The following is a 26,446-nucleotide window of genomic DNA, read 5'->3' on the forward strand; positions in this document are numbered from 1 at the left end:
TAGATAAAAGTAATTATGGGTCAGGAGGTAGAGAATTATTGCTCAGCTGCAAATATCCTCTTCTTGGGTAAGGTATTTGAAAGGACAGTGGCAAATCATTTGTTCTTGAAAGATATGGATTATCCATATCTTTTAGTCCATTTTCAAGTTGGGTTTTGGCATTGAAAACTGCCTTAAGTATTTGGACAGATGATCTACTCTGGGGAAGATGGGGAATATAATTGTCCATCCTTCTGGACTTCCTGTGGCTTTCGATAGCATCAATTGTGGAGTTTAGAGCTGGAGTCGAAGAACTATTCTTCAATTATTAACCACCTGTATCCAGTCTGTGTCCAGTCATCTCCAGAGGGTGGCTTTTAGAGTACTTTTACCAGGCCCTTTGACTACAAGGGGGTTCTCAGAAAGTTCTGAGTTAAACACCCATGCTGTTCAGCATCTACATAAGCCACTAGGTAAGGATACCAGACAGTTTGGGGTTGTGTGCTCCCAATGTGCTGATGACCCTTGAATCTGATTTTGTCATCAGAATCAGGTGAGATACTAGATATGGGATTATTTCTAGCCCTGGGCCTTAACTACTAGACAAACAGGGTCTCAAGTAATAAATTACATCTCGAAACCTTTTACACATTGAATCATTTTTAGCTCTAGCTTTAAAAATAAAGAGGGTTCCTAAGGATAGCCACATAGGTGGATAGTATTGTTTTGGAAAATAGACGATCAAAATTATCTATTTGCTTCTTCTTTTGGTTGCTTGGATAAAGGAAGTCTAAATATCTTACACACATAAATGAAAGAAGACTAATAATTTTGTTAACCCTCCCCCCCCCCATTAACTCCTATATACTAATTCTCACGTTGCTCCACGTGTGGCAGATTTTTTAAATTGTCCAAACTAAAAAACCCAAATTTCATTAATATCTTCGGAACGTTGCCCGAGGCTTAATGTAAAGGAGATTCTCTATCTTGATATTCTACACTCTACCTTGCAATATTCTCACTATATAGTACGATCAACCCTGACACTTGAATAAGTTCTAACACTATGACTTCCTCTCTATGGTTAATCACTTCGGAGCATGTGACATACTCTCGCTTAGTTGGCTTTTCAGCTTTCCGGTCGGCTTAATGCTCTTCGAAGTTCTATTTCCGACCATAGAGACTCAGAGTCTCCTCTCCTTCCAGTCTTTCTATGATACTCTGACGTGTGACTCTCGTAGAGATAGGAGGCCGTTTTTTTTTTCTCCGCCTAGGCTAGGGAATGCGTTGTGTTGACCCTCCTACTGGACCGCTCTGTTTTGGGTTGTTCCTGTAGTTGTCTATGATTCTCTTAAAGGGGCCGCTTGGCTTCCAGAGCTGCGGGATCCCGAGATGTTACTTACGGTGAAGGCGCTCCAGGGCCGGGAATGCAGCCTCCAGGTAGCCCTTCTTTCTTCGCCGGGGCCGGGGTCGAGGCGGGTCGGCGGTGGGGGCTTGCGGTTCTCCCGAGGGCAGAGGGAGGGGGCTTCCTGAAGGGCCCGGCCTCCCCTTGGGCCTTGGGCCGGGCAGGTAGGGCGATCGACGCTTCCGCTGTTCCCGGGGCAGCGGCTCCTTCTGGGCCTCGGTCCTTTTCTCCGCTCCCCCCTTTGCCGTGGGGTTTCTTGGGTGCTTCCTGGAAGGGCCAAGCAGAGAAGACCCTCCTTGGATCTCCTAAGGGAGCCTTTCCTTCCCAAGGCCCGGCAGCCCCTGCTCGTCTCGGGGCAGTTTGGCCCGCCCAGCTGGTGCCAGAGCTGGACATGGCGGATTAAAAACCTCCCAGGAGGACCTAATCGAGGCACCCAGTCTGGCCTGGATTTGCAGGGTGGGTGACATTAATGCATTATTTACTCCCTGCATCACAGGCCTTCAGAAGAGGCAGGCAAACCCCCCCCCCCGTCCTATTCCCACTATTTTCAACTAGATAGGCTGGTAAATCCACTCTCTGGTTTGTGTGGCCCAGAAGCAGGGATTCAAAAGAGGGTAGGCAGCCATTATGACTAGCAGCCAGTGATAGATAGATAGATAGGTAGATAGTAGGTAGGTAGGTAGATGATAGATAGGTAGGTAGATGATAGGTAGATGGATAGATAGATAGATAGATAGATAGATAGATAGATAGATAGATAGATAGATAGATAGGTAGATGATAGGTAGATGATAGGTAGATAGATGATAGGTAGATGATAGATAGATAGATAGATAGATAGGTAGATAGGTAGATAGGTAGATGATAGATAGATAGGTAGATGATAGATAGATAGATAGATAGATAGATAGATAGATAGATAGATAGATAGATAGGTAGATGATAGATAGGTAGATGATAGAGAGATAGATCGATGATAGATCGATGATAGATAGGTAGATGATAGATAGATAGATGATAGATAGATAGATAGATAGGTAGATGATAGATAGATAGATAGATAGATAGATAGTGTGATTTTCAGCTTTTATAGTTGGTCATCTCAAATACGTGATGGGGAGCTTACAGCAATTAAAAATAGAATAACAAAATATTACACACAAACACACACTCCATGAATTTGAAATCACATTTACCTACAGGTAGACCCCGACAACAGTTCGTTTAGTGGCGGTTCAAAGTTATAACAGCACTGAAAAATGTGACTCATGACCGCTTTTCACATTTGCAGCATTCCCCCCATGAGCATGTGATCAAAATTCAGTTGCTTGGCAACTGGTTCTTATTTATGACTGTTATCACCTTTGGCGACCTTCTGACAAGCAAAGTCAAAGGGGAAGCCAGATTCACTTAACAACTGGGTTACTAGCTTATCAATTACAGTAATTCACTTAACAACTGTGGCAAGAAAGGCCTTAAAGTGGGGCAAAACTCGCTTAACAAATGTCTCACTTAACAGAAATTTTGGGCTCAATGTAGTCGATTTACCTGCATATTATTTTAACTTCTTTGAGATCTGTAGAATCAAATGCCATGAACTAGGTTTTGAATCTCTTGTAAACTCCACTCTTAATAAGTAGAGGACTTTAAGTATGTCATTGTTTGAAATAAAATCATCAAGGGAGTTTATGTAACTTTGGTCAGGTTCAAATTTGCTTACTTTGACCAGTTTTCATCTTCATAGTTTTAACCAAACTTGAGTACAAAGTATTTCATATTGAAGTATTCAAATCACTGGTGGTATTCTGCCGGTTGTTACCGGTTCGGGTGAACCAGTAGCGGTGGGTGCTGGGGGCTCCGCCCACCAGCCCCGATGTAATGCATGACCTTCTGCACATGTGCAGAAGGTAGCACGTACGAGCATAGCTCACATTTGTAAACCAGTAGCGAAGATAAGTGAATCCCACCACTGATTCAAATATTTTTTGTACTATTCTTTAACTAAGAATTTCATGCGTATGCTCTCTAAGGTTCTTGCTCCAGTTGTTCAAGGGAAGATCATATCCTTGTTACCGTCAATAAAAGAGATTTGGATGGGGGTAGGAAACAGCCAGAGGCTAAATGCAATAGTGTTTGCAATATTTAATGAGCAATGAAATTTCATCCATGAATTTCCAAATCATAATTTGCATTTTTCTCCCACAGAAAGGATGTAACCAGGGGTTTAAGTTGAAAAGCACCAATAATATTTAACAGATGTTGGATATACTCTGCAGAAAATGTCTATACTAAAAAAAAAGCTGGATTTGCTAATGTTCTATGTGCTAACCTCAACTCTATGAGGGGGGGGGGGAATTTGCAGCCATAAATTAAATGCAAAGTAAAATTATTCCTTTTCCAGTAGTTTTCTAATGGGGAAAACTTACTAGGCTAGTTGCTGGAAGATAGGTATCCTTAAGCTGTATATATTGCTAGAGGTTCTAGAGGAGTGGAAAAAGCATTACTCAAATCCATCTTTCAGGTTTTTTGGGTTTTGTATTCTTTGAAGTACAAAATTGAGACGCACTCTTTGTAAGTCAAGTCTCACCACACAACATTCTCCCTTCTCAGGTCTCTCCTGATGAGCGCATCTCCTCTCTCAAGCGTCTTGTTTCAGAAAAGCTGAATGTCCCAATCTCTCAACAGCGCTTGCTTTTCAAAGGCAAAGCTCTGGCAGGTGGGTGCTGAATGGTTAATCATAAGGCAGTTGGTGATACAGAGAGGGCAATCAGGTTCATCCAAGGTAGCAATAGTGGTGGGTTTCAAAAATTGTTCGAACCTACTCTGTGGGTGTGGCCTCCTTTGTGGAAGCGGCTTGGCACCCATGTGACCGGATGGGAGTGGCTTGCCGCCCATGTGACCGGATATGAAGATGCCGATGACACTTGCCAGAACCACCTTAAATTACCTCACACACAGCACTGGCATGCATAAGAATAGGATGTAAACTTCTTTTTTAAAAGGCATCTTTGGTTTGCGTTAAAACAACTTCAACACACGCAATGTTCTGATTGCACCACAAATGCAGTAGTCATCCTTACCTTTCACAGAGGCACTGAGTTTTATAAATATGAGCATGATAGTGTAGAATAATCATATCCAAGGACCAGTGGTGGGTTTCAAAAAAGTTTGGAACCTCTTCTGTAGGTGTGGCCTGCTTTCCGGGTCCACTGGTGGAACCTCTTCTCACCGGTTCGGTAGATTTGACGAACCGGTTCTACCGAATAGGTGCGAACTAGTAGGAACCCACCTCTGGGTAGCAAGTAAAAAAGCCTAGAAGACATCTCAAAAATAAATTCATTAAGAGGAATGACACCCAGTTTGACAAGAGATATGAGAGAAACTAGCACACAATTCCGCAGGTTTAGGGGAGAAAGCTCCCACTTTCTGCCAGTCGCAAAAATGTACCAATGCAACGTGCCCTGATAGTTCTTCTATTTTCCTATAAATTGAGTGTGGCCAAAGAGGTCAGATGATGGCTGTGCTAGTGCAATTGAAGCTCTGTCTACTTTTTTGTGTTGCGCCAATGATGCACATTAAAAAAACAAAAACGGCAGAGTTTGAATGTTACTATCACATCTGCCCTCTTGACTTGCAGTATTTTAACCGTCCTCTAAATACTTCTGGATTCTACAGTACTGTATCGTAGCAAGAATACAGATCTATCTTGATGATCCCTGGTTTACATTGTAGTTTGTAGCAATCCATGCAAACATTTGATGTTTATGTAGTTTTTATCTATAAAAACTTTTTTTACAGTTTATATGTATTCATAAAAATATTAAATTCTATTTGTGTTGAGGTATGTGTAAGAGAACTGGTGGTGTGTGCAAAGCTTTTATCTGTGATTAAAAATTTTGCTACATAGCTTGAGATTTCCCTTCCTTTCCGTTCAAAACATCCTACTAAATTACTCTGATTACATAGGTTTTTGTATGGTTCTTTTTAATATCCAGCTGTCCTTATTAATTTGGATCTGTACTGTACAGCACTGAGTTCTACGGGCTGTCAGCATATTTCAGAGAAAACTAGAGGTTCCTCTGATTAGTCAGTTGCAAATGATACTCTGCTGTGTCATTATGTGGCTGGATATTTGTGACAGCATGGAAAATATTCTCTCATGAAATATTTACTGCATAATGCCCGTTAAGAGCTAAGGAGCCTCACCTTTGGAAGTTTATATGTTTTTTTGAAATGGAATAATAGCAAATGTCTGCTCTTTTTAGAAACTAGGCAAGCAGCTGACTAAATGCTATGCTGTTTGGCAAAAACTAGCCAGTTTCCTGACTCCATATTGTTAAAAGAGAATATCATTTGGATTTGGAGAACAAAAGTTCACTTGTTCAGACCTGAGGTCTTGTCTACTATTATAGAAAGTAGATAGGGTGATAATAGCCTCTGGCCCTCAAAATCTACAATTATTAGGTACGTGTTCATTCTTAAGCTGTTGGGTGTTTTTCACCACCAACATAGTAATGCAGCCAAGCTTCTGGAAATAAAGATTTGCTTAATCAGTGCAGGGTGTCCTCTATTAGATCTGCTATGAATTGATTGCTTTATGCCCTTGTCCACTCAGCAGCCCCTTCTTTTTTTCCCCCTAGATGAACATCGTTTGTCTGATTACTCCATTGGACCCGAGTCAAAGCTCAACCTTGTGATCAAGCCTTTGGAGAAGGCATCACCTGAGGAGCCTAGCAGCAGAGCCGGCCTCCCACAAAGCCCAACCATTTGGCACGTGCTGGCCCAAGTCCTGAGCAGGCATTACACCGTGGCTGATACTGAGAAAGTGCTGGAGCAGGTACAGAAGGTAAATTTTCCTTCCTATATGAATGGAAGTGTAGGGGGAGAAGATCTCTAACTCTGATAGCATTGTGCGGCTCTGTTTGTAGGCATGCCAACATAACCGCAGTGTAGCAGGAGTAGAAGATTACAAGGTATTAGAATAGTTTTGAAAGGGCTCAGCAAATTCAGTCCTCTTAAGAAGAGAGGGATCGGTCCCAAGAGTCCACTGGAAAGCGGGGTGGTGGTGGGGGGTGGAGAACCAGATGGGGTGTTATTTGGGGGCAGGGAGAGAATTGTAAATAAAAATAAGTTTATTCAGACATAGAAGGTATTGCTGAATTTTATCTTGCATGTTTGCACTAAGCCATAATGCCTGGCCTGAGAAGATTAAAATAGCAGAACAGACATATTTTAACTGAGATCTTCACAGAGTTAAAATCTATCACCCTATTTAAAGAATAGTGTTATGTTTACTTTTTGTATCTTTCTACCAGTGGTGGGTTGCCAATTTTTTTACTACCAGTTCCGGTGCACTCGTGCACATGTGCAGAAGCGTCGGGCAGGTGGGCGGAGTCTCCTGTTGCCGCTACTACCGGTTTGCCCAATCCGGGCCGAACTGGCAGCAACTCACCTCTGCTTTCTACCCAATATAGGAAAAAGGCCATATAGTCAACCCACCTCAGTATTAAATATTAGAAGTGCTGCTACAGAGCAGAAAAGTAATCTGTTTGCTTCCCTCTTTATTCAGCCTTTAGAAACCTTCTGGGTTCCTTTTAACCTACTAGAGCAGGGGTATCAAACTCTGGTAGGATTCGACCTGTGAGGCCATCCTGGAAAATGTAAGGGGGCAGCCCGCGTTGCTTCAGCCTGGGCTACCCATGTCGCTTTGGCCCAGCCTATCCAATGCAAAGAGGAAACATGCCAGCAGTTTGAGGAGTGGCGTCAAGTTGGCCACGCCCACCCATCTGACCACACCCACCCAGGCGATCATGCCCAGTGAATGGCATCAAGCTGGCCACGTCCATCCAGTCAGCCACATCCACCCAGGTGGCCTCAAGCTGGCCACGCCCACCTGGTCAGCCATGCCTGCCCTGTCTCTCGAGGTCAACCAGAGCTCTGATTTGGCCCTCAATGAAATTGAGTTTGACACCCGGTACTAAAGTAGGCAGGCAAGAATTGTCTGCCCAATTACTCATGAACCTGCTTCCATTTTTTATCCAGAGGTGAGGTAATAATAATGGGGTAATTGTAGAGCATGAGACAGCTCATACAATGGCAGAGCAATGTTACATTCAGGTTCCAACACCAGAGCATCCACAACATCCAGGTGTTGCTCTGTGGGAATGAACAAAGCTTATGTTTTGTAAGTACGTGCTGATTACCAAGCACCCAAATTGTGACTGTGGTGATACAGTCACCACAGTAAGTGTGAGTGTAAGTGTAAGTATGAGGACCATTCATAAGTTGCTTTTTTCGATGCCATTGTGTCTTCAAACGATCTCTAAACAAATGGTTGTAACTCAACCATTGTATTTCTTTGGTGATTTCCCATTTCAGTGCTAACCAAGTTCAGTCTTGTTTTGCTTTCTAAGGTCAGCCAAAATCAGTCAGATGCTGCCACCTAGTTGTTCTCAGGGGAGGAAATGCAAAGGATCCTTCCTGGATCATCTTCCCAGGAATTTTAGGATTTCAGCCTCAGTTAGCAATAGCAATAGCAGTTAGACTTATATACCGCTTCATAGGGCTTTCAGCGCTCTCTAAGCGGTTTACAGAGTCAGCATATCGCCCCCACAGTCTGGGTCCTCATTTCACCCACCTCGGAAGGATGGAAGGCTGAGTCAACCTTGAGCCAGTGAGATTAGAACCGCTGAACTGCAGATAACAGTCAGCTGAAGTGGCCTGCAGTACTGTTGCTTTAGATGTATTTGCATTAATGTACACATCAGTGTCTTGTCTCTCTGTTTTTATTTGTAAATGTTTCTGCCATTGCCCAACAATTTTATTCAGTCCTTTCTCTTCCCTTCCTTCCCTTCTCTAGGATTATGAGCGGAGCCTTCGGTTGCTGAGCCTAGATGACATAGAGCGTTTAGCCACCCGCTTGCTTCATCCTGAAGTAGCGGAGGCTGTGGAAATGGGTTTTTTGGATTAGCTGCTGAACTGGAGAATTGAGCCCTATTCATCACTTTGGACAGTAAACCCCTGGGCAGGGCCCAGTTTGGGGCCTAATGCGAGTGATTTCTCTGGACTGCTGTTAACGGGTCATGGAGCATATGTAACTTCTCCCCATCAATTAAAAGTGGTGATAGGTGAGATTAATCTGTTCTGTCTAGTATGTTCAGCAGAAGTGGGAGAATGGCATTCTTCAGAGAAATTGTTTGCCTTTTCTTGAGAGACGCAGTTACCTTTACAGTTGAGAATGGCTTCGTTTATATTTGAATTTCTGTTTTAAACCCCAAAACCTGGTTGCATCTAATAGACTCCTTTTTATTGTTTTGCTCATGGGCTTTTCTGACAATAAAGTTCACTGAAGCTTACAGGCAGAAAATCAAATATGAATAATACAAATTTGAATTACGACTTTTCAAAACTGGCATTGCTACTCTCCAGAATGACTGTGTAATTTTTGACAGTGTAAGAGCTCATTCTGTTTAATTAGCATTATTAGATAAGAAAACATTTGTCAGATATTTTAGATTGTTAAATGTTTCAAGAAACAAGACAACTGAATGTTAATCAGGTGGCTAAGCAGTGTTTACTGGCAGAGTTCTGCATATATTCTGTATGTCTAATTTTCTTAGGTAGATCAATTAAGCCCTTGTAGCAGTGTATTCAGCTGCAATCCAGAGCACACCTAAATTTGCTAGTTCATTGCCCAAAGCACCCTTCCCCAAATTAAGTGCAATCCAGATGTGTGAGGTTTTTTTTTCAACTTCCAGGATTTTCAGTCAACATCTGGACAGCACCTAATTTGGGAAGGCTGGGTTCAGGGATTGTTAGAATAAGGCAGCAGATGTCACCAGAAAAACAGATCTCCCATCTTGGCTAAAAGCAAGCCCCCCCGCCCCCCCACTTTTAACCCGGTAGTATTTTTTATTGCAGATCCTGAAAATGGGGTAGAATTACAAGTTGATCATGAGCCACACAGAGAAGGATTGTGTCTATGACCCCTTATTTTTATGGATGTATCCGTATTCCTAAATTATATAAGAACAGGATTTGGTTAAATAATTATTGACTCCAGTGAAAGAAGAAGAAAAAAACAGATCTCCTACCAAATTTCTTTTGTGTTGTTTTGTTATCCTTATGGAGATGGTTTAAGTGAAGCAGGCAGAAGTGTGGTATATCCTGCCTTCCATGAAAATGTGACTATGATTGCTCTATAAATCATTGATAAATCAACCTCACTTTTAGAATTATGTTTTAGTAATCTCTCCGTGCCATGCTTGATTTTACACGTCTCAATGGGGTTCCTCTAATGTACCTATTAAAAATTTTTTTTTTCAAACATGGTTATCAGAATTGTCTGGAATATTACAGATGTGGATGCAAAGGTATTAAAGTTTTGGCAGTTTTACTTTGATCTTTTTTGCAACAATCCATAATCTGGAATGTGCCTCTTGCATATTTCTGCATAACTCACCCTGAATCATCATCTTCACTGAGCTATCAACTGTGTCTCCGAGCTTAGCTTTTAAGGGTTCAAACCACAGCCCTCACAGAAAACGGTGAATGTAATTATTTTTTACCTTCTAAAAAAAATTGGGAGCTTCTCATAACTTTTCCGACTGGTGGCGAAATAATTCAGGCTTGGTCATCCGGAGCCACATTTTTGGAATGGAATAAACAACAGAGCTGGGTGTTTTCCATAATGCTGTAATCTCAGCAGTATTCAGTACCACAAGTTGAAATCGACACTGTACGGCAGGAACTGAGGTCTGCTTTTGATTAGAGCAATGGTGCTGGGAAGTGGAAAATTCTCTGCTGCTTCTTCCTGCCACAATATCTAACGCCATTATGTGATCAGTGTTTCCCCCCCGAAATCAGATGCTATGAATGCCTAAAGTAGGAAATTACTGAAAGTGCTATATTGCAGTTGTGTGTCTGCATGTGTGTGTGCAAATATTAAGAAATTCAGGAGTTGTAAGTACTCTTGATTTGTGTATGTGTGGTAAAGGGAAATAGTAACACAGTATCCCAGCTCTGGAGGCGCTTCCCCAGATCTCCATCACATATGTTTCAACTGTGGGATTACATCCATATGCATAAACTATGTAGTAAAGTGTTGTGGCTCAGCAGGAGCCGTTGGAGCTGCCACCAGACTCCGACAGCGAGGGGCCCTCTGAGTTGGCTCTGGAGGACCCTGGACAGAGTTCCGACTCCGAGCAGGGTGCAGAGAGGCTGGTTGGCCACCAGCAGGCACCTGAGCCTTGGACCAGTGGGGAGGAGGCAAGGGAGAGTGAGCCAGACGCCAGTAGTGAGTTGTTCCTGGATGCACGCCATCGAAGAGCTACTAGGCGTCAGGAACAGTTGCGCAGTTACAGGAGGTAATTGCATTCAGCTGGTGGTCATTAGGCTCCTCTCCAGACTATAAAAAGTCTCCTTGTGCACACGCCCCTCTTTGCAGAAGTCAACGCAGGGTTGAATGTCGGAGGACATTACTGTGAGCTTGGCAGGCTGGATTGCTGCCAAGCCTTATCTGTGTTTATTGCTGCCCAAGCATGTCTTTGCCGGTTTGCTGCCAAGGACCTGTCTGTTAATTAAATGCCGTAACTTATCTCTGGCTCGGAGTGTGTGTTGGTGTGGGACGAGGGGGTCAGAACAGTAATGTATATAGCTTATGTGACAATGGCAATTCAGAATAATCAGCAAAATGTCTTCATCTTGGGTTACCGGGGTCGAAAGTACAGTAGTAGCAGCATAATAGTATTAATTATGGTCTCAGGTTTGATACTAACTAGACCAGTGTAGCTTTTTTTCCCCTTTAGACCTTTAAAAGGATTGGGTCTGAAACTTTTAAAATTCTCGCCCAGCATTTGGAGAGACCTAAATTGGAAGAGAGAAAAAAAATCAATTGATGAAGGTGTTGCCGGAACCAGGCTATTGCGTTAAGCCAAATATTCATTTGTTTGGGTATATCATGGTGTAATGTACGGTATATGTGTTTGTATGGGTTTAGTATGGGATGTGAGTCAGACACAGAAAGGGAAATGGAGCCGGGAAGAGAATGTTAGGGTAACATTGAAATACAGGAGAACTATAGGGAAAAGAGGAATAGTGCATGAAAAGGGTCAACATGTTTGAACTTTGGCTTCCAGTAGCCCAGCTAGAATGACCAATGGCAAAGGATGTAGGATCCTTGGTGCTGCTTATTAGCCTTTCCATGTGTGGGATTTTTCATCTCTGCTGTTTATTTTTTGGTTCTTAGAGGGTCTTTTTTTTTTTAAAGAAATAGGTATAGTTTGATTAAACAGGAACTAGAGGAAGCAAGGTTGTACATATCTGTTCACTAAGTGACTCCCCAGAGAATGAGATACAAGCAGATGGCTCTTTAATACCTTTCTCACTGACAATCAGCTTCAGTTTAATTGCAGCCACATTTCTCCCTTATGCCCTTCAGCCACACAGCCAGATTCATATTGTTTTGCTTTTGGTACAGGAGTGAGCAGCTGAGGTGTGCAAAGGGAAACATTTATCAAAGCTGCAAAGGTTACCGGACTTGAGCTATTTCACTGGGTGGATGCGATAAAAAGTCCTTTGCCAGAGGCTGGGTAGAAGGAAGGTGATGCACATAATAAAGTTGGAGTGCTCTCTCTCTCCTCAAGGGATCAGTTTTTGGCCTCTGGGCTATCAGATAACTTTCATGGGCAATGGTTAGTTTAACGTATGACTCTCACTGTTTACCTGCTGGAACAAAATAACCTGTTCTGCAGGGTGTCAGTGCTGTGGTTGCTCCACACTTTTGAGATCAGATCTGTGCTGATGGGTTGTGTTCTGTCCCCCCTCCTTCGCTCGTTCAAAGACGACAGGCAGACAGACTTAAAAGGAAATAACTTTATCAGTCCTGGCTTCCGCTGGCTGCGAGCCCAAAATTAAACATAAATAAAGTCTCGGGCGAGAAGATAACAGAATGCAAAAACAAAGTTCTCTTACGGCAAAACCAGGTGTACAGAAAGAAAGCAGATCACTTCTCCAAGTGTGTCTTTGAATCAGGGTTACAGAAAGCAAATCACTTATCCAAGTGCCTCTCACAAATAAACCACAACCGATGAACCATGAACGAACGATGAACGTTGACTTCTGCAACCAGGACGTGGCACCATCAGTCCTTTTATCTCCAGATCCCCACTAATGAGCCCCAGCTGCATTGTTATTCCTGCATCCCGACTCAACTCACAGCATACTTCTGCTGAGTCACAACAGGTTGTTATTTATTTACTTGTATCCCGCCTTTTTATTATTTTTAGATATAACTTTAAGTCAGCAAACATCTCCTCCTCCTATTTTCCCTATAACAACCACTTTAAGAGCTGAGTTGAGCTGAGAGAGAATGACTGGTCCAAGGGTACCCAGCTGGCTTACATGGCTAAAGCGAGACTATAACTCACGGTTTCTGGTGCACCTACACAGCAGGAAGGGGAAACTTGGCTGCAAATGTTTGGAGGCGCATCATTTGTTTCATGTCTTGATTACAAGAAGAAGCATTTAAAATAATACCCACACTTGCAAAAAGGTTAAAGCATTTTGGATTAAAATATGGTGGATTATGCAAAATGTTCTTTAAAAAAGGAAAAAGTTTACCCCTCAGTTATTTTTGTTAGGCATAATTACTGATTGTACAGTTGTAAAGACTAATCTGATATTGCATTTAATAACTGCAGCTAGATTGTTGGTGGCGCAATACTGGAAGAAGGAAGATTTGCCTACTATTCAAGAATGGACATTGAAAAGTAACAAACCTAGCTGAGATGGCCAAAATATCTGCATATCTCAAGGACCATTCAAACGAGAGATACAAACTGGAGTGGAAAAGATGGATTGATTATACTCAAAGCAAATATGGGACTAAGAAATTCCAGATAGCTTACGATTAGAGATCAGGAATTACAAATTTTCTAGAGTTAGTCCAGCAAGGAGGAGCTAGAGTTCAATGGAAATACATTGTTAACTATCTTTTTTGGGTTTTTTTCTTTTAACTGTACCTTAGATTCTCTTTGTTAAAGACTTATACCCTGTATTGGTTCCGGGAAGTCGGGGGGAGGGGGAAGGTTGTGGGGGGAGGGTGGGGGGTGGGAACTAAACATTTGTAAAACTTTGTGTTTTTTTTCCCAAAAATGCTCAATAAAATAATACCCACACTTTTTGTTCAGACCTTTCATTGTGCCATGATATAGTTGTATAAGAACTGTATTCCTCAGGGTACTGGGTTCACGAAATCAGAGACAATTTTGTCCCGAGATCAAAAAAAGTGGCTTAAAAATAGTTGAAATATGAAGTAAATGGATGGGATAATTATAAGCAGTTGCCTCTTCAGTTGTACAAGCTGCAGGAGGTTTTCCTGGATTTTGGGCAAGCTTGGTATCAAACTAACCTTGAAACTGTAATTTTGGCTCAGCCTTTTTTGGGGGGTGGGGGGGGGAGTCACAAAAAGAACCTTGATTGTATCCCAAATGCTTATATGCTCACAGAGAAAAAAATAAAGGCAAAAATCCAGCCAATTCAAATTGTTATACCAAAGACCCATTAGATCGCACAGGGTTGGCCTCCTCCGGGTTCCATCCACCAGCCAATGCCATCTGGCTACGACCCGGGGTAGGGCCTTCTCTGTTGCAGCTCCGGCCCTTTGGAACGAACTCCCCGCAGAGATTCGGACCCTCACCTCTCTCCCTGCTTTCCGAAAAGCCGTTAAAACCTGGCTGTGTCGGCAGGCCTGGGGTTGATGAGCTCCCTTCCCCTCTCGACATTGTGGTTGTTGGTCATTTTAAATGTCTATTTTGTACTTGTATGTTTCCCCTTCCCGTTTAAGTTGTTCGCCGCCCTGAGTCCCTTTTAGGGAATAGGGCGGCATATAAATAAAATAAAACTTAAACTTAATATGGCCCAGATTTTAACAATTTTACTTTTGATGCCAAATCATTTAGTGAGGCAGACAGTCACTTTTTCAAGTCACTTCAAAGTCAAGCCCATTGGATTGGATTTATTGGATTTATATGCCGCCCTTCTCCCAAGGACTCAGGGTGGCGTACAACATTAAAAAAAAAACATAATACAAAAGTTATGGAACCTACATATTCATTTTCACACAAACATGTGTTTGTGTTTCCAGTAAGGTCTTGGAAACGTGAATACTGTAGATCTTCACAGGTCTAACTCTGCAGACAGAATGTTTTGTATCCATTCACTTCCTGTCAGGCCTAATATTTTCTAACATAATTCACACATTCCGTAATAAGAAAGGACTGGTTTTAACTGCAATATCTATGAATAACTTCCATATGTGAATGGTCATCATAGATGTTATTACCACAAATGGAACTTGCACAATGCCTCACAATGATTCAAAGCCAAACTTTTCTAGCATTTCCTATTCACATATTCTGTTTCCTGAGAAGGGGATTGATACATGGATACTTGTTACCTGAATTATGGGAATGGGTGAGCAGAGATATCAGAATCAGAAAACCGATAGCTCAGAACATTGTGTTTGAGTGGGGAATCCATTAGAATCCTTGGCCTCAAATCACACAGCATTAAGCAGGGTTGATTCTGTCATCCCAACTAGCTAGAAAAATCAGATGATGAGAAATGGTTTGGCATAGTTCCTACAATGCCAGGAAGTTTTTTAATTTTGTTTTTTAATGGCAAAGATTCAAGTTATAGAGTCAGAGATACTTTGATCTCAAAATGGGAAGTGTCAAATGCCCTTTGAAGATACTTTCCTGTTAAAAGATAACACACATTGATACCAAGAGATAAAACTCAATTTATATTCTGCTTTATCCCTAAGAATCAAGGCAGATTTATTTTGGAACATTAAAATGTAAACTACAACAGCTACTGTTTGAAAAACGTAGGTTGGTCCCAAGTCTATTTGGTACCTTGTTCATCTCTCCTCATTCATTCATCGGCCCCGTCTTGGTTCACACAGACGTATCTACTGTTTAATTTCTTAGAACATGATCCCAGCATCTCTGGGGCTAGTTGACAAGGGTATAAAAATCATGGCCAACACGGACTGAATTATCATAATTGCCTTCAGTACAGTAGTTTATTTCGAAAGGAATTGGTTTGCATATTCAACAGTTGTCAGGCACAGAAAACTCAAGCAATTGATTGCACAATCATGAAGAAGATATCAATCCAACTGGAAGAAGGAAGGATTGCCTACTACTCAAGAATGGACATTAAAAGTAACAAACTTAGCAGAGATGGCTAAAGTATCAGCATATCTTAAGGACCATTCAGAGGAGAAATACAAGCTGGAATGGAGAAGGTGGATTGATTATATTCAAAATAAATACGGGACTAAGAAACTCCAGATAATTTATGAGTGAATGAACAAGGAAGGATACAATTTGCTTAAAGTTAGCTTTAGAAAAGGGGAGTTAAAGTACAAGTGAGGGATGATTCTAAAGTCTGTTAGCTTATTTTAGAATATGGATGTTAATGTTTATACCCTGTATTTGCTCTGGGAGGTGGGGGGAGGGAATTGGGTTCGGGGGGGGGGGTAGGGGAGGTATATATTTGTAAAACTTTTTTAAAAAACTTTTAATAAAAAAAACATAAAAGAAAAAAAGATATCAGTCTAGAGGAAACTTAAATTGGTTAGATGTTTACGGTGCGCCATGTTTAAAATGCTGCACAAAAATGTAAAACAAAAGCCTGTTTGGCATAGTGGTTAAAATGCCAGATTAGAATTGAGGAGACGGTGAGTCTAATCCTGCTTTATAAATCTGAGTGACCTTGGGCTGGTCTCTCTCTCAACCATAGGAAGCAACCAAGGATAAACCATTCTAAAATCTTGGCAAGAAAACTGCAGATATTTGTTTTTGTGGTCCCTAGGAGTCAAGGTGATTTGATGGACTAGTGACAAAATGCAAACCATGATAGAAATTCTGCCTTCCGGGATATAGCCTTAAGAAATGTGGAGGGAAGGGTTTTATGATTTGGGGTTTACCATTTTTATCATGGGTTACATGCCATTGTTGATGCTGCTTGATCTTTGTTTGCTGTCCAGAGTCCCAGTTGTGAAACTGACAGTTATAATTAATCGAAATAAATAAAAATAGGTCCTACGTGGAAGAGATTGGTTGGTTGCCCAAAACAACTGAAAAGATTTAGCTGAGTTAGACATGGCAGAGAACCGTTGAAATTTATTTTTGAGATTTATTAGATTGTGTACGGTTGTTAACGTTTCAGAAAGCAGCCGATATTCTGGACTGCTGTTTCTAGTATTTTTATTTTTAGAGTTTTTAAAATCCCACCTTTATAGAACTCAAGGCAGGAAACGTACCTGAGATGCCTGCCTCCTGTTTTCTCCACAACAACCTTGTGAGGTGGGCTGGGTTGAAAGAGAGGAACTGATCTGGCTTTCATCCTGTTGAAAGAAATGTCCTTGTCTTTTGGGTTCGGCTCCAAGTGTGGAAAAAGACACTGGAGACATGGAGGCTGCTTGGAAAGATGGTTTATTGTTGGACAGGACCACGTGGCTTGAGCCCTGAGCGGAAAAGGTGATTACATGCTTCAATGTTGGTGGAGAAGAAGAGAAGAGCTGAGGGAGGGGCTTGCTAGGCTCTTTATAACCTGTTCAGTCCCACCTCTCTGTTTCCTGTTCCTGTGTAAGAAATGTATTCTGATTGGTTGTCAGACTCCCATGGTGCCATGCAGGGGCTACTCTCTAGGCTGTGATGAGTTCTCAGATGCCTTGTGGTCACTTGAGTAAAGTTCCAACCCCTTGGGGCTGGAGTGGAGAAGTCTTTATTATGTAAAGTGGTCTAGCCTGGCCTTCTCAATGGCCTATTGACAAAATGGGGATGGGCAGGAAGCTACAGGCAACTATTCTGTCTTTTAAAGCATGTTTCTTTCTTTTCACTTCCAGAGAAATATTCTGCCTTTTCAATATTTCCTAGGATATTTCATTTTTCTGGGAGAGGGCTGGGTGATAACTTCCCACAATCCCAAAGGCAAAACTAGAACTCAACTCTCTTCCTTTCTAGGCCGGCATCTTTACCAATGCACCTTTCTGCCTCTCCTTCTTTTAACCTGCCTAGAGAAAAAAATTCTATATTTTAATTTACACATCACATTTTTGTAAATATTAAAGTAGAACGTTATTTGCAATGCTTTTAACCAGTTGGTTAGCTAATTTACTCCCTAGTGGAGAAGCAGGATAAAAAAAAAAACATTGTAATTTTTTTAAAAAATTCAAATGTCTAAAAGTAATATTTTATTGCTTTCATATCTTTTAAAAATCTCTCCACACACAAACACACACACGAGCATACGCTGCACTACTCAGCGGATGAAAATAGCGTTAGTTGACTATGATAACCTGGATATAAATATGAATTAAATATGAATTAAAGCGGTACAAAAAAACCACCCTTCGCTCTTCCGCCCCTGAGAGCCGGCATCTCCCAGGCCTTCCCTTTCCACCCACGTGGCTGGGAGGAGCGTCGCCGCGGCGGCATGGCTGTTCCGGGCACCGGCCTGGCCTTGTATCCAGAAAAGGGACACGGGATCGTGAGAAAGAGCCGATCCGAGGCTGGGCTGGGCAGGCGAGAGCGGGATGCAAGCATAGGGCGGCGAGGGTGGATCGGAGGACCGGGACGCCGGGGTTCATTTCCCCGCCCAAGACAGGAGCGGTCAGGGAAGGGACGATCCCCTCGTTCTCATAAACCTACCGATGCCACATCCCTTCGCGGGTGACCGCGGCGTAGAAACTCCTGTTTTGCGGGGAAATAGGCGGGTGAAGGCAAGGGCGATGGAGGGGTGAAAAGCATGCCATTATGGTGTGTCCCAAGTCCCCGCATGTTTGCTATTGAGTTGTGTGCTGAAACAGCAACTTAACGAAATAAAACCTAGGTTGCAATTTTAAAAAGTTTGGCGGGAAACTTTTTAAAATTGCAACCTAGGTTTTATTCGGTTTTATTTCGTTAAGTTGCTGTTATAATAAATGACATCTCCATGTAGTCAAGGGAGCATTTTTTCCCCTCTTTCATGCATGGAAAAGACCAAAAGGCAAAGCACCAGGACGCTTAGAGGCCCTTTTAAAAGGTTGTAGGGTTGATTTAAACGGTAAGATATTATTAAAATATTTTCATTAGCGTCCCCATCTTTTCGTTGAGACGTTGCTCTGCCTATAGCTTCGGAAAGCGTAATGACCAGCCTCCTTAGACGCTTTCCGAAGCTAAAGGAGGAGCAACGTCTCAACGAAAAGATGGGGACGCTAATGAAAATATTTTAATAATATCTTACAGTTTGAATCAACCCTACAATCTTTTAAAAGCAATAAATGGAGCTGAGATCAAACAAAAGGGCCTCTAAGTGTCCTTTTGCCTTTTGGTCTTTTCCATGTATGAAAGAGAAAAAAAATCGCTCCCTTGACTACACGGAGATGTAATTTCCTTGGCCATAATATGAAAATAGTTTCTTTCATTTTATTTTACAATGTTTCTTTTTTTTAAAAAAAACTCCCCACTCTTGTCTTCAAATGTTTGCCAATCTACATGCTAACTAGTCGAAATATGCTTAGTTTTTATAAACTCAACGATCAAAATGGGCATTATTAAACGCATATAGTAATTAGATGCTCTAACCACTTATTTATTTGTCTACGTAGTACAAAGATAACATTTATTTACTAAGAGGTATAGTTTAATAACACGGTATAAAAATTTTAAAAACCCAGCCGAGGAAATGCATGCAATGTTATAAATAAAAATAAAATAATAAAAAAGTTAAAAATAAGCTAAAAAAAACCTGTGAGGGCATTAAGAGAGCAATAATTAAAAGATTCTGAGAAATTCAGCTGTAGGGGAAGAAAAACAAGAGAAAAGGCAATCCTATTGGCGCCAGGTGAATTTCCCCAAGGAAATGAATCACAGAAAGCTATCATTAAACAAGTCCTGTCTCTTGTATCCACCTCCTGAGGTTCAAGATGAAAGACTTGGAGAAGTGGTGGATATTGAGATCACCGGCTGTGAAGTGGCCTAAGTCTGTCTCTTGAACTGAGCTTGAAAACCATTGAGTAAACAGAGATTAATATGTTTCCTTTTTAAAGACAGGGAGAATGTATGATGTGAGAAGATAGTGTGAGGAAGTTGCCCTGTATATCCTTTTCTATATTTTAAGTTCCTTATGATTAACTCAACATCAGTGAACTGAAAATTCCTTTTCCATCGTCAACATTGGCCAGGATTGCCTTGGGTTCCCTGGCCCCAGATCCTGAGCCTCGCAAAGGAGGGATCACCAAAGAACTGAATGTGACAGACAACGTTTTACATGTGTGAGTGTGGCTCCTAGGCCTCCATCTCTAGTATAAACCCTAGAAGAAGCAGAGGGCATGGCCTATCAAGAGAAACGATCTTAGGGGAAGTAGAAGGAGGGGTACTGCTTGCCAGTACAATGTCATATGTGATCAGAGGTGGGTTCCTACCAGTTCGCACCAGTTCGGTAGAACTGGTTCGTCAAATCTACTGAACCGGTTAGAAGAGGTTCCACCAGTGGAACCTACAGAAGAGGTTCCAAAAATTTTTGAAACCCACCACTGACACAGAGAGAGAGAGACAGAGGGAGAGAGAGAGAGAGAGAGACACTCACAGAGAGAAAGAGAAAGGAAGAAAGAAATAAAGAAAAAAAGAAAGAAAAAGTGAGAGAGAGATGAAAGAAAAAAGGAAAAAGGGACAGAGAGACAAAAGGAAGGAAGGAGAGAGAAAGAAAACACATGGCCGGCAAGCCACTCCCACCAGGTCACATGGCTGGCAAGCCACTCCCACAAAGGAGGCCACACCCACAAAGTAGGTTCGAAAATTTTTTGAAACCCATCACTGTATGTGATGTGAAGTTTGCCATTATCTCTTGGGTTGATAGGACTTGCTTTCAGAACAGGACATCATCCTTGGAGACTTGATAGCAACAGAGCTTGGTGGTGAGGGCTAGCATGCTGTAAGGTTTAAAGTAGTGGATTGGGACTGGAAAGACCAGGGTTCATATTCTTGGCCAGCCATAAAGCTCTCTGAGCCAAGGTTACTCTCGGTCAGTTTTACTTATTTTATAGAATTGTTGGGAGAATAAAATTTGAGCGAGATAATTACATATGTCACTTTGACTTCCTAAAGGAAGGTGAATTACAAGTGCAAAAAGTAAGGGAAATCAGTAAGATCTGCACATTCAAGACAATAAATCTTAATACATGGTATTGTAGAAAGTATAGTGTCGATGTGAGACCAGCCATGTACAGTACATACAACAATGTGCCATTCATTATTTTTCTTACTGTTATTTCTAGGCAATGGAGAGCAGAGGAAGCTAGGATCCTGCGTGTTTCCATTAATTCCTTTTTGGAGCATCTGTCCTTGGTGGTGGAAACCATGGATCTATTTGGACCACCCATGGGTTGATAAACTGTCGCACCAGATCATAAAAGATTGTGGATTTTGTTGGATCCTGGACTTGGCCATTCACTGCTGATTTCAGAGGAGGCATCGGAAAATCCTTTCTTGCAGCCAGGATGGAAAAAATATGTGTACTTACTTGCACTGTGGTGCTCAAGAACCTGATAAACCAAGAAGTAGGCAAGCTTAGAACTGCCTCCCCCCCCCCCCCCCCCCGCGAAACCTGATGTTCTCCAGATATGTTAGACTTCCACAAGCTAAGCCCAGCTAAGGTTCTAGATTGGAAAGATAAATTTTAATGAAAGTTTATATGATATGTATTTTATTACATTAACCCATTCATCTTACACCCTGCATGTGATTACTAATAAAATATTTTTGACTACGGAGGAAAACTGCTGGACAAATGATGTGGTCGTAACAAAACAAAATCTTTAAGAAATATGTTTTTGAGGGTGGCCTCTTGAATTAAAAGGTTTATGAGCATGATGCAAGCATCAGGGGACGCTGATGCAGTGTTCAGAAGAGGATGCCATCTGTGATCTAGAAACAGGAAACAACATCTATTCTTTTCATTAAATATGTCAAGGAGGCAGTCCTGAAAGGCTTATTAATTTATGACGGGTGATTTCTCCAGTAAATGAAATGGGACAGATCTATGATTGGTTCTTCCATCCAACTGGTCTGATAGGGTCGTTTTGAAACGTAAACAGGAAATTGAACATCTGAGTAGTTTTTCCAAATCAAAGCCAAATAAGTTGGGAACATTAGTTTTCTGTTTTCTGTTCCCTTGCTATGATATTTTTTTTCCTTGAAGTTCACACCACAATATGAGATTGGTGGTTTTTAACATGAGGAAATCTGATCATTCCTAATCCCATGTATCTAGGAGTAATCCCGGTTGAATTTAATGGAGATAAAAACCCCTGTAAGTTGGCACAGAGTTATAACTGACAATGCACTATTTGTCTGCACTTCTGCTGAAAGCACCCAGCACTTTGTGTAACTCTTAAGTGAATAAATCAATTTTCCCCCCCAAGTCAATGTGAGACAGTACAAAACTGAGCAGAGAATATGAGTAACACAGTAACAAAGATAGGAACTGACTGATATGAATGACAGCCATTGCCAGAAATATTGGGGAAATAGGTTAGCTTTATGGTTAGGTTAGGTTTATTAGATTTATATGCCGCCCTTCTCCCAAGGACTCAGGGCAGCGTACAACATTAAAAGAAACACATAATACAAAAGTTTAAAAAAAAATTAAATAGAATATCCCAAACAAACCCAATTAGAATTGACAATAACATTTTTTTTTTTAAAAATCAAATTAAAATTAACAGTGATCAATAATTTATTTTGTTTTGTTCAGGCCAGGCTGGCTTGCTGGAAAAGCCAACTTTTTAGGGCGTGTCGGAAGGACCGGAGGTCGGGGATTATACGAAGCTCCGGGGGCAGCTCATTCCAGAGGGAAGGCGCTCCCACGGAGAAGGCTCTCCCCCTGGGGGTCGCTAGCCGACACTGTCTGGCCGACGGTACCCTGAGGAGACCAACTCTGGGATCGCACTGAGGAGGCTACCAGTGGCAGTAGGTGGTCTCGCAGGTACCCTGGGCCTAACCTCGCCCAGCCCCTCCTTGTCACGCCTGGCCTCAACGTATCTATAGTTCTGTAAAAAGGTTCACCTTTTTTCAACTCTATTATCTGCATCTACATACTATTGTAGGAAGTTATCACCCAGCCGTCTCCCAGAAAAATGAAATATCCTAGGAAATATTGAAAAGGCAGAATATTTATCTGGATGTGAAACAAAGAAACATGTTTTAAAAGACAGAATAGCTGCCTGCAGCTTCCTGCCCATCCCCACTTTGTCAATGGGCCATTAAGAAGGCCAAGCTAGTCCCTTTACATAATAAAGACTTCTTCACTTCACCTCCAGGGGGATGGGATTAAAGCATGATACTATTGGCCCCAACTCACCACATGGCATCTGAGAACTCAACCAAACCTGGATTCAAAACGCAGCCTGGCCCTTCACTCAGATTTTGGCATCCTCGGTTTTCCTGCCTGATCAGGGAGTTGAACTAGAAGATTCAGAAGTGCCTTTCAACTCTTTTATTCCATTATTCCTGAGAACAAACAAACACACACACACACACACAGCAAATTTCTTTGTTTTGGAGACTTTAGAATCCGAGGTGCCTACTACCTGGAAGCTGATAAACCACCAAGGATGCAGATAACCAGTGTGGCTTACACCAGAGCTCCTCCCTCAACCTTTTGGGCACCAGGGACTGGTTCCATGCTGAGACGTTTTTTCCTGAGACCAAAGGGGGTGTGGTTTCATGTGCTGCCTGCATCCTGCGGATGAGGCTTTGCTTGTTTGCATGGCCCGGTTTCTGGCATGCTTTGGTCCGGTACTGGTCCACAGCCCTGGGAGTTTGGGATCCTTGTCTTACACAGTGGGAAACACACATGGCTTGATTTTTTTTAATAAACATTTTTTTTTATTTTTACTAAACAAACAACACACAAAAATGATCATCTTACATTACATCTTGTAGAAAGTGTGTCAATTGGTTACAACTAGCTTTCGTGCATCTCTTCCAAAATCATTACTTACATTCATATTGAATATCAAAGTTCTTAATGTCTTACTTTTAACATATCATAGTTCTCAATTACCTGAAATTGTTTTAATGTCCTTTTGCCTAGAATAATCCATAGTTTAAAAAAAACACACACAACCACCTAATGGCATTTCATTAATTATTACAGTCATCCAATAGCCTTAAACCTTTATAACACATTCTAAACAAAAATTAGTTGACAAAATATCTGAGCCCTTTTCTCCCTTCAAATCACTGTTTACAATTTGTGTCCACGTTCCTTTTATTATGATAGTACATGTATGTATCATTAACTGTATCCCTTATCCTTATCATTCCATTGTTAGTTGTTATAATTAATAATGGTTAACAAAAAATCCTTTACTGTTATATCTATTTTCTTCTCATCAAACCAACATATATGTATTGCCCTTGTCAATTATTTTTTAACATAACCATCTATAAATTACTAAATTACTATTTACTAATTATAAAACTTGGTTAATTTTTTTGTTATCTACTTTCATATATCTAATAACATTATACCTTTATAACATATTCAAATTAAAAATTGATTATTTAAATTTCTAAACTTTTCCCCCAAATCATTATTTGCAATTTCTATCCAAATTCCTTATATTAAGCCAGTACATATATAGGCCATTAACTATAAGTCTTATCATTTCATCATTGTTATTATTATCATTAATGTTTGTAACAGAATCATTACTTATACCCAGCTTCCTCACCTCCAGCCAACATAGAAATATACCTTGTTACCATTATCAACTATTTATTTAAGCAAGCAATCTAAGGAGTTACTAAATTCCTACTAACTAATCATCAAACTTAACTATTATTATTATTTTTTTATTATCAATTTTCATATATCAACCTGTGTCCTTCCAGAAGGCCTGTAGTCTTATTTCTTTTGCCATTTGTGGAGTTAATTTTCTATTTATTTCCTCGGTAACGTTTTTATGGACATCTCTCCGCACCTTATTGTCCATTGGATCTTTCAGATAGTCTCAGCGCCCTTTTGCTACTTTAATTGGTTTATCTTTAGTTGCCAATCCTATTTCTGTTAAGGTTTTTTCCTTTGAAACCATCATTTTTTCTCTTTTTTCTTCTTTTGTGCCTTGAAATTTGGGGTAAAGCTCCAGACCATCGAAATCCCCCTTCCAAACTCCCATGTTTTCTCTTTCAACCACTTTCAGTTCAGAGATCAAATCATTACTTTTCTTATCTTGCACATGGCTTGATTTTGAGTCACACTTGGCCCATAGTCTTATTTCCAAAGCTCTGCCATTCAGAATGATAATGACAATTTGCTGTGTGGAAGGACATTTAGAAAGGACCAAGGCGAGAAGTGACTAATGGGTCAGCGCTGAGTTTTAAAGGTGGGTTGAATACATTCACAGCAGAAAGATCTACCTTTTTTGAAAAAAAATTTGAGGTCATTAAATAAACCAATACAAATTAAAAGAAAAAAGTGTGGAAAGAAGGGGAAAAATAATAAAGAATTGTCTTCCAAACTCCCACCATAACTCAGCATAAGCTAATATACTTTTTCACCCCTTTTTAAAGCTACAAATAGAAAAACTCACTCTTCTCCACATAGCCTAATTTTTATTTACTGTAGAAGCAATCCAGAAATTATCTTTTCAATCTTAGTTCAGCAAAAAATTCATTGGAGGCGGTCAGTGGTGGGTTTCAAAAATTGCTGGAACCTACTCTGTGGGTGTGGCCTCCTTTGTGGGCGTGGCTTGCCACCCTTGTGACCGGATGGGAGTGGCTTGCCACCCATGTGACCGGGTATGAAATTATGAATTAGTACTTAGGTTGGTCCAAGTATCTATTCAGAAACTCTGGCATTGAAGCATGCAGGTCTTAAAGCTGTCAACTTGCAAGATCCTTGCACCCCTAACCCTTTAGAAAAAAAAAACTAGGGGTCTTCAAACCTGACAGCTTTAAGACTTGTGGACTTCAACTCCCAGAATTCCTCCTCCAGTCATGTTGGCTCAGAAACTCTGGCATTGAAGCATGCAAGTCAGTGGTGGGTTTCAAAAAATTTTTGGAACCTCTTCTGTAGGTGTGGCCTGCTTTCCAGGTCCACTGGTGGAACCTCTTCTAACCGGTTCGGTAGATTTGACGAACTGGTTCTACCGAATAGGTGCGAACTGGTAGGAACCCACCTCTGGAGGCGGTCCAGGAATATCAAACAAATTTTGTATTCCTGGTCAAATAGCCCAGCTTTGTACAGTATTGCTTCTTTCTTGCCCTACAGAATCTTGACCTTTAAATCATTCATATAGAATCACAGGATTTCATTTTTCATCACTTTCTGGTATTTAAAGAAGCCTTTAGAGTTTTCACCAACTTTCTTTGTAAATCCCACAGAGGCATCATTCATAATTTCTTGTTGCAGCTTTTTCATGGCCAGAATCCTTTTCTTGATTTGGCTTTTATAATCTCAATTTTATTGTCTTCCATGCCTTCAAACTCTATAATGTTTATGTCAGCTTAAAGGGTTTTTTTTTTAAATTTCATTATCGTCTAAAAGTTTATCCATTGAAATATGTATTCTTTCTGAGATGCTAATTATTAATACTTCAATCCATGTAAAAAAAAAACTCTTTAAGATAAGAAAAAGGTACCCAGTTTTAGCTCTTTTCTGCCTGGCCCTTTAGCTCCCTCTAGTGTCTATAAAGAGACACGGTGGCTCAACGGCTAAGACAATTCAGTGGTTCGAATCTCTAGCGCCACGTAACAGAGTGAGCTCCCATTATTTCTCCCAGCTTCTGCCAACCTAGCAGTTCGAAAGCACGTAAAAATGCAACTAGAAAAATAGGGATCACCTTTGGTGGGAAGGTAACAGCGTTCCGTGCGCCTTCGGCATTTAGTCATGCCAGCCACATGACCACGGAGATGTCTTTGGACAGCGCTGGCTCTTCGGCTTTGAAATGGAGATGAGCACCGCCCCCTAGAGTCGGGAACGATTAGCTCGTATGTGCAAGGGGAA

General features: G+C 41.1%; 2 protein-coding genes across 3 annotated transcripts; both read left to right on the forward strand.

Moving 5' to 3' along the window:
- Window positions 1-1,264: 1,264 nt before the first annotated feature.
- UBL4A (ubiquitin like 4A) lies at window positions 1,265-11,643 on the forward strand. 2 transcript variants are annotated; one of them, XR_015696074.1, is made up of 5 exons: window positions 1,265-1,419; window positions 3,995-4,100; window positions 6,025-6,230; window positions 8,244-8,511; window positions 9,305-11,643. XR_015696074.1 is itself a non-coding variant. In XM_014060761.2 (4 exons), exons 1-4 carry the CDS (start codon window positions 1,372-1,374, stop codon window positions 8,352-8,354), a joined length of 471 nt encoding a protein of 156 aa, XP_013916236.2. In that variant the 5' UTR covers window positions 1,265-1,371; the 3' UTR covers window positions 8,355-11,643. The 2 variants fall into 2 exon arrangements, 1 of the variants encoding a protein (XP_013916236.2); XM_014060761.2 differs by having other exon boundaries at window positions 8,244-11,643.
- Window positions 11,644-17,855: 6,212 nt separating this feature from the next.
- On the forward strand, window positions 17,856-21,212 carry LAGE3 (L antigen family member 3). The gene is made up of 3 exons (XM_087710846.1): window positions 17,856-17,919; window positions 19,581-19,709; window positions 20,712-21,212. Exons 1-3 carry the CDS (start codon window positions 17,891-17,893, stop codon window positions 20,821-20,823), a joined length of 270 nt encoding a protein of 89 aa, XP_087566972.1. The 5' UTR covers window positions 17,856-17,890; the 3' UTR covers window positions 20,824-21,212.
- Window positions 21,213-26,446: the final 5,234 nt, after the last annotated feature.

Source organism: Thamnophis sirtalis, unplaced genomic scaffold (genome assembly GCF_051295495.1).
Source record: "Thamnophis sirtalis isolate CommonGarterSnake01/CBP01778 unplaced genomic scaffold, rThaSir2_p1.2 scaffold_3, whole genome shotgun sequence".
Classification (NCBI taxonomy): Eukaryota; Metazoa; Chordata; class Lepidosauria; order Squamata; family Natricidae; genus Thamnophis; species Thamnophis sirtalis.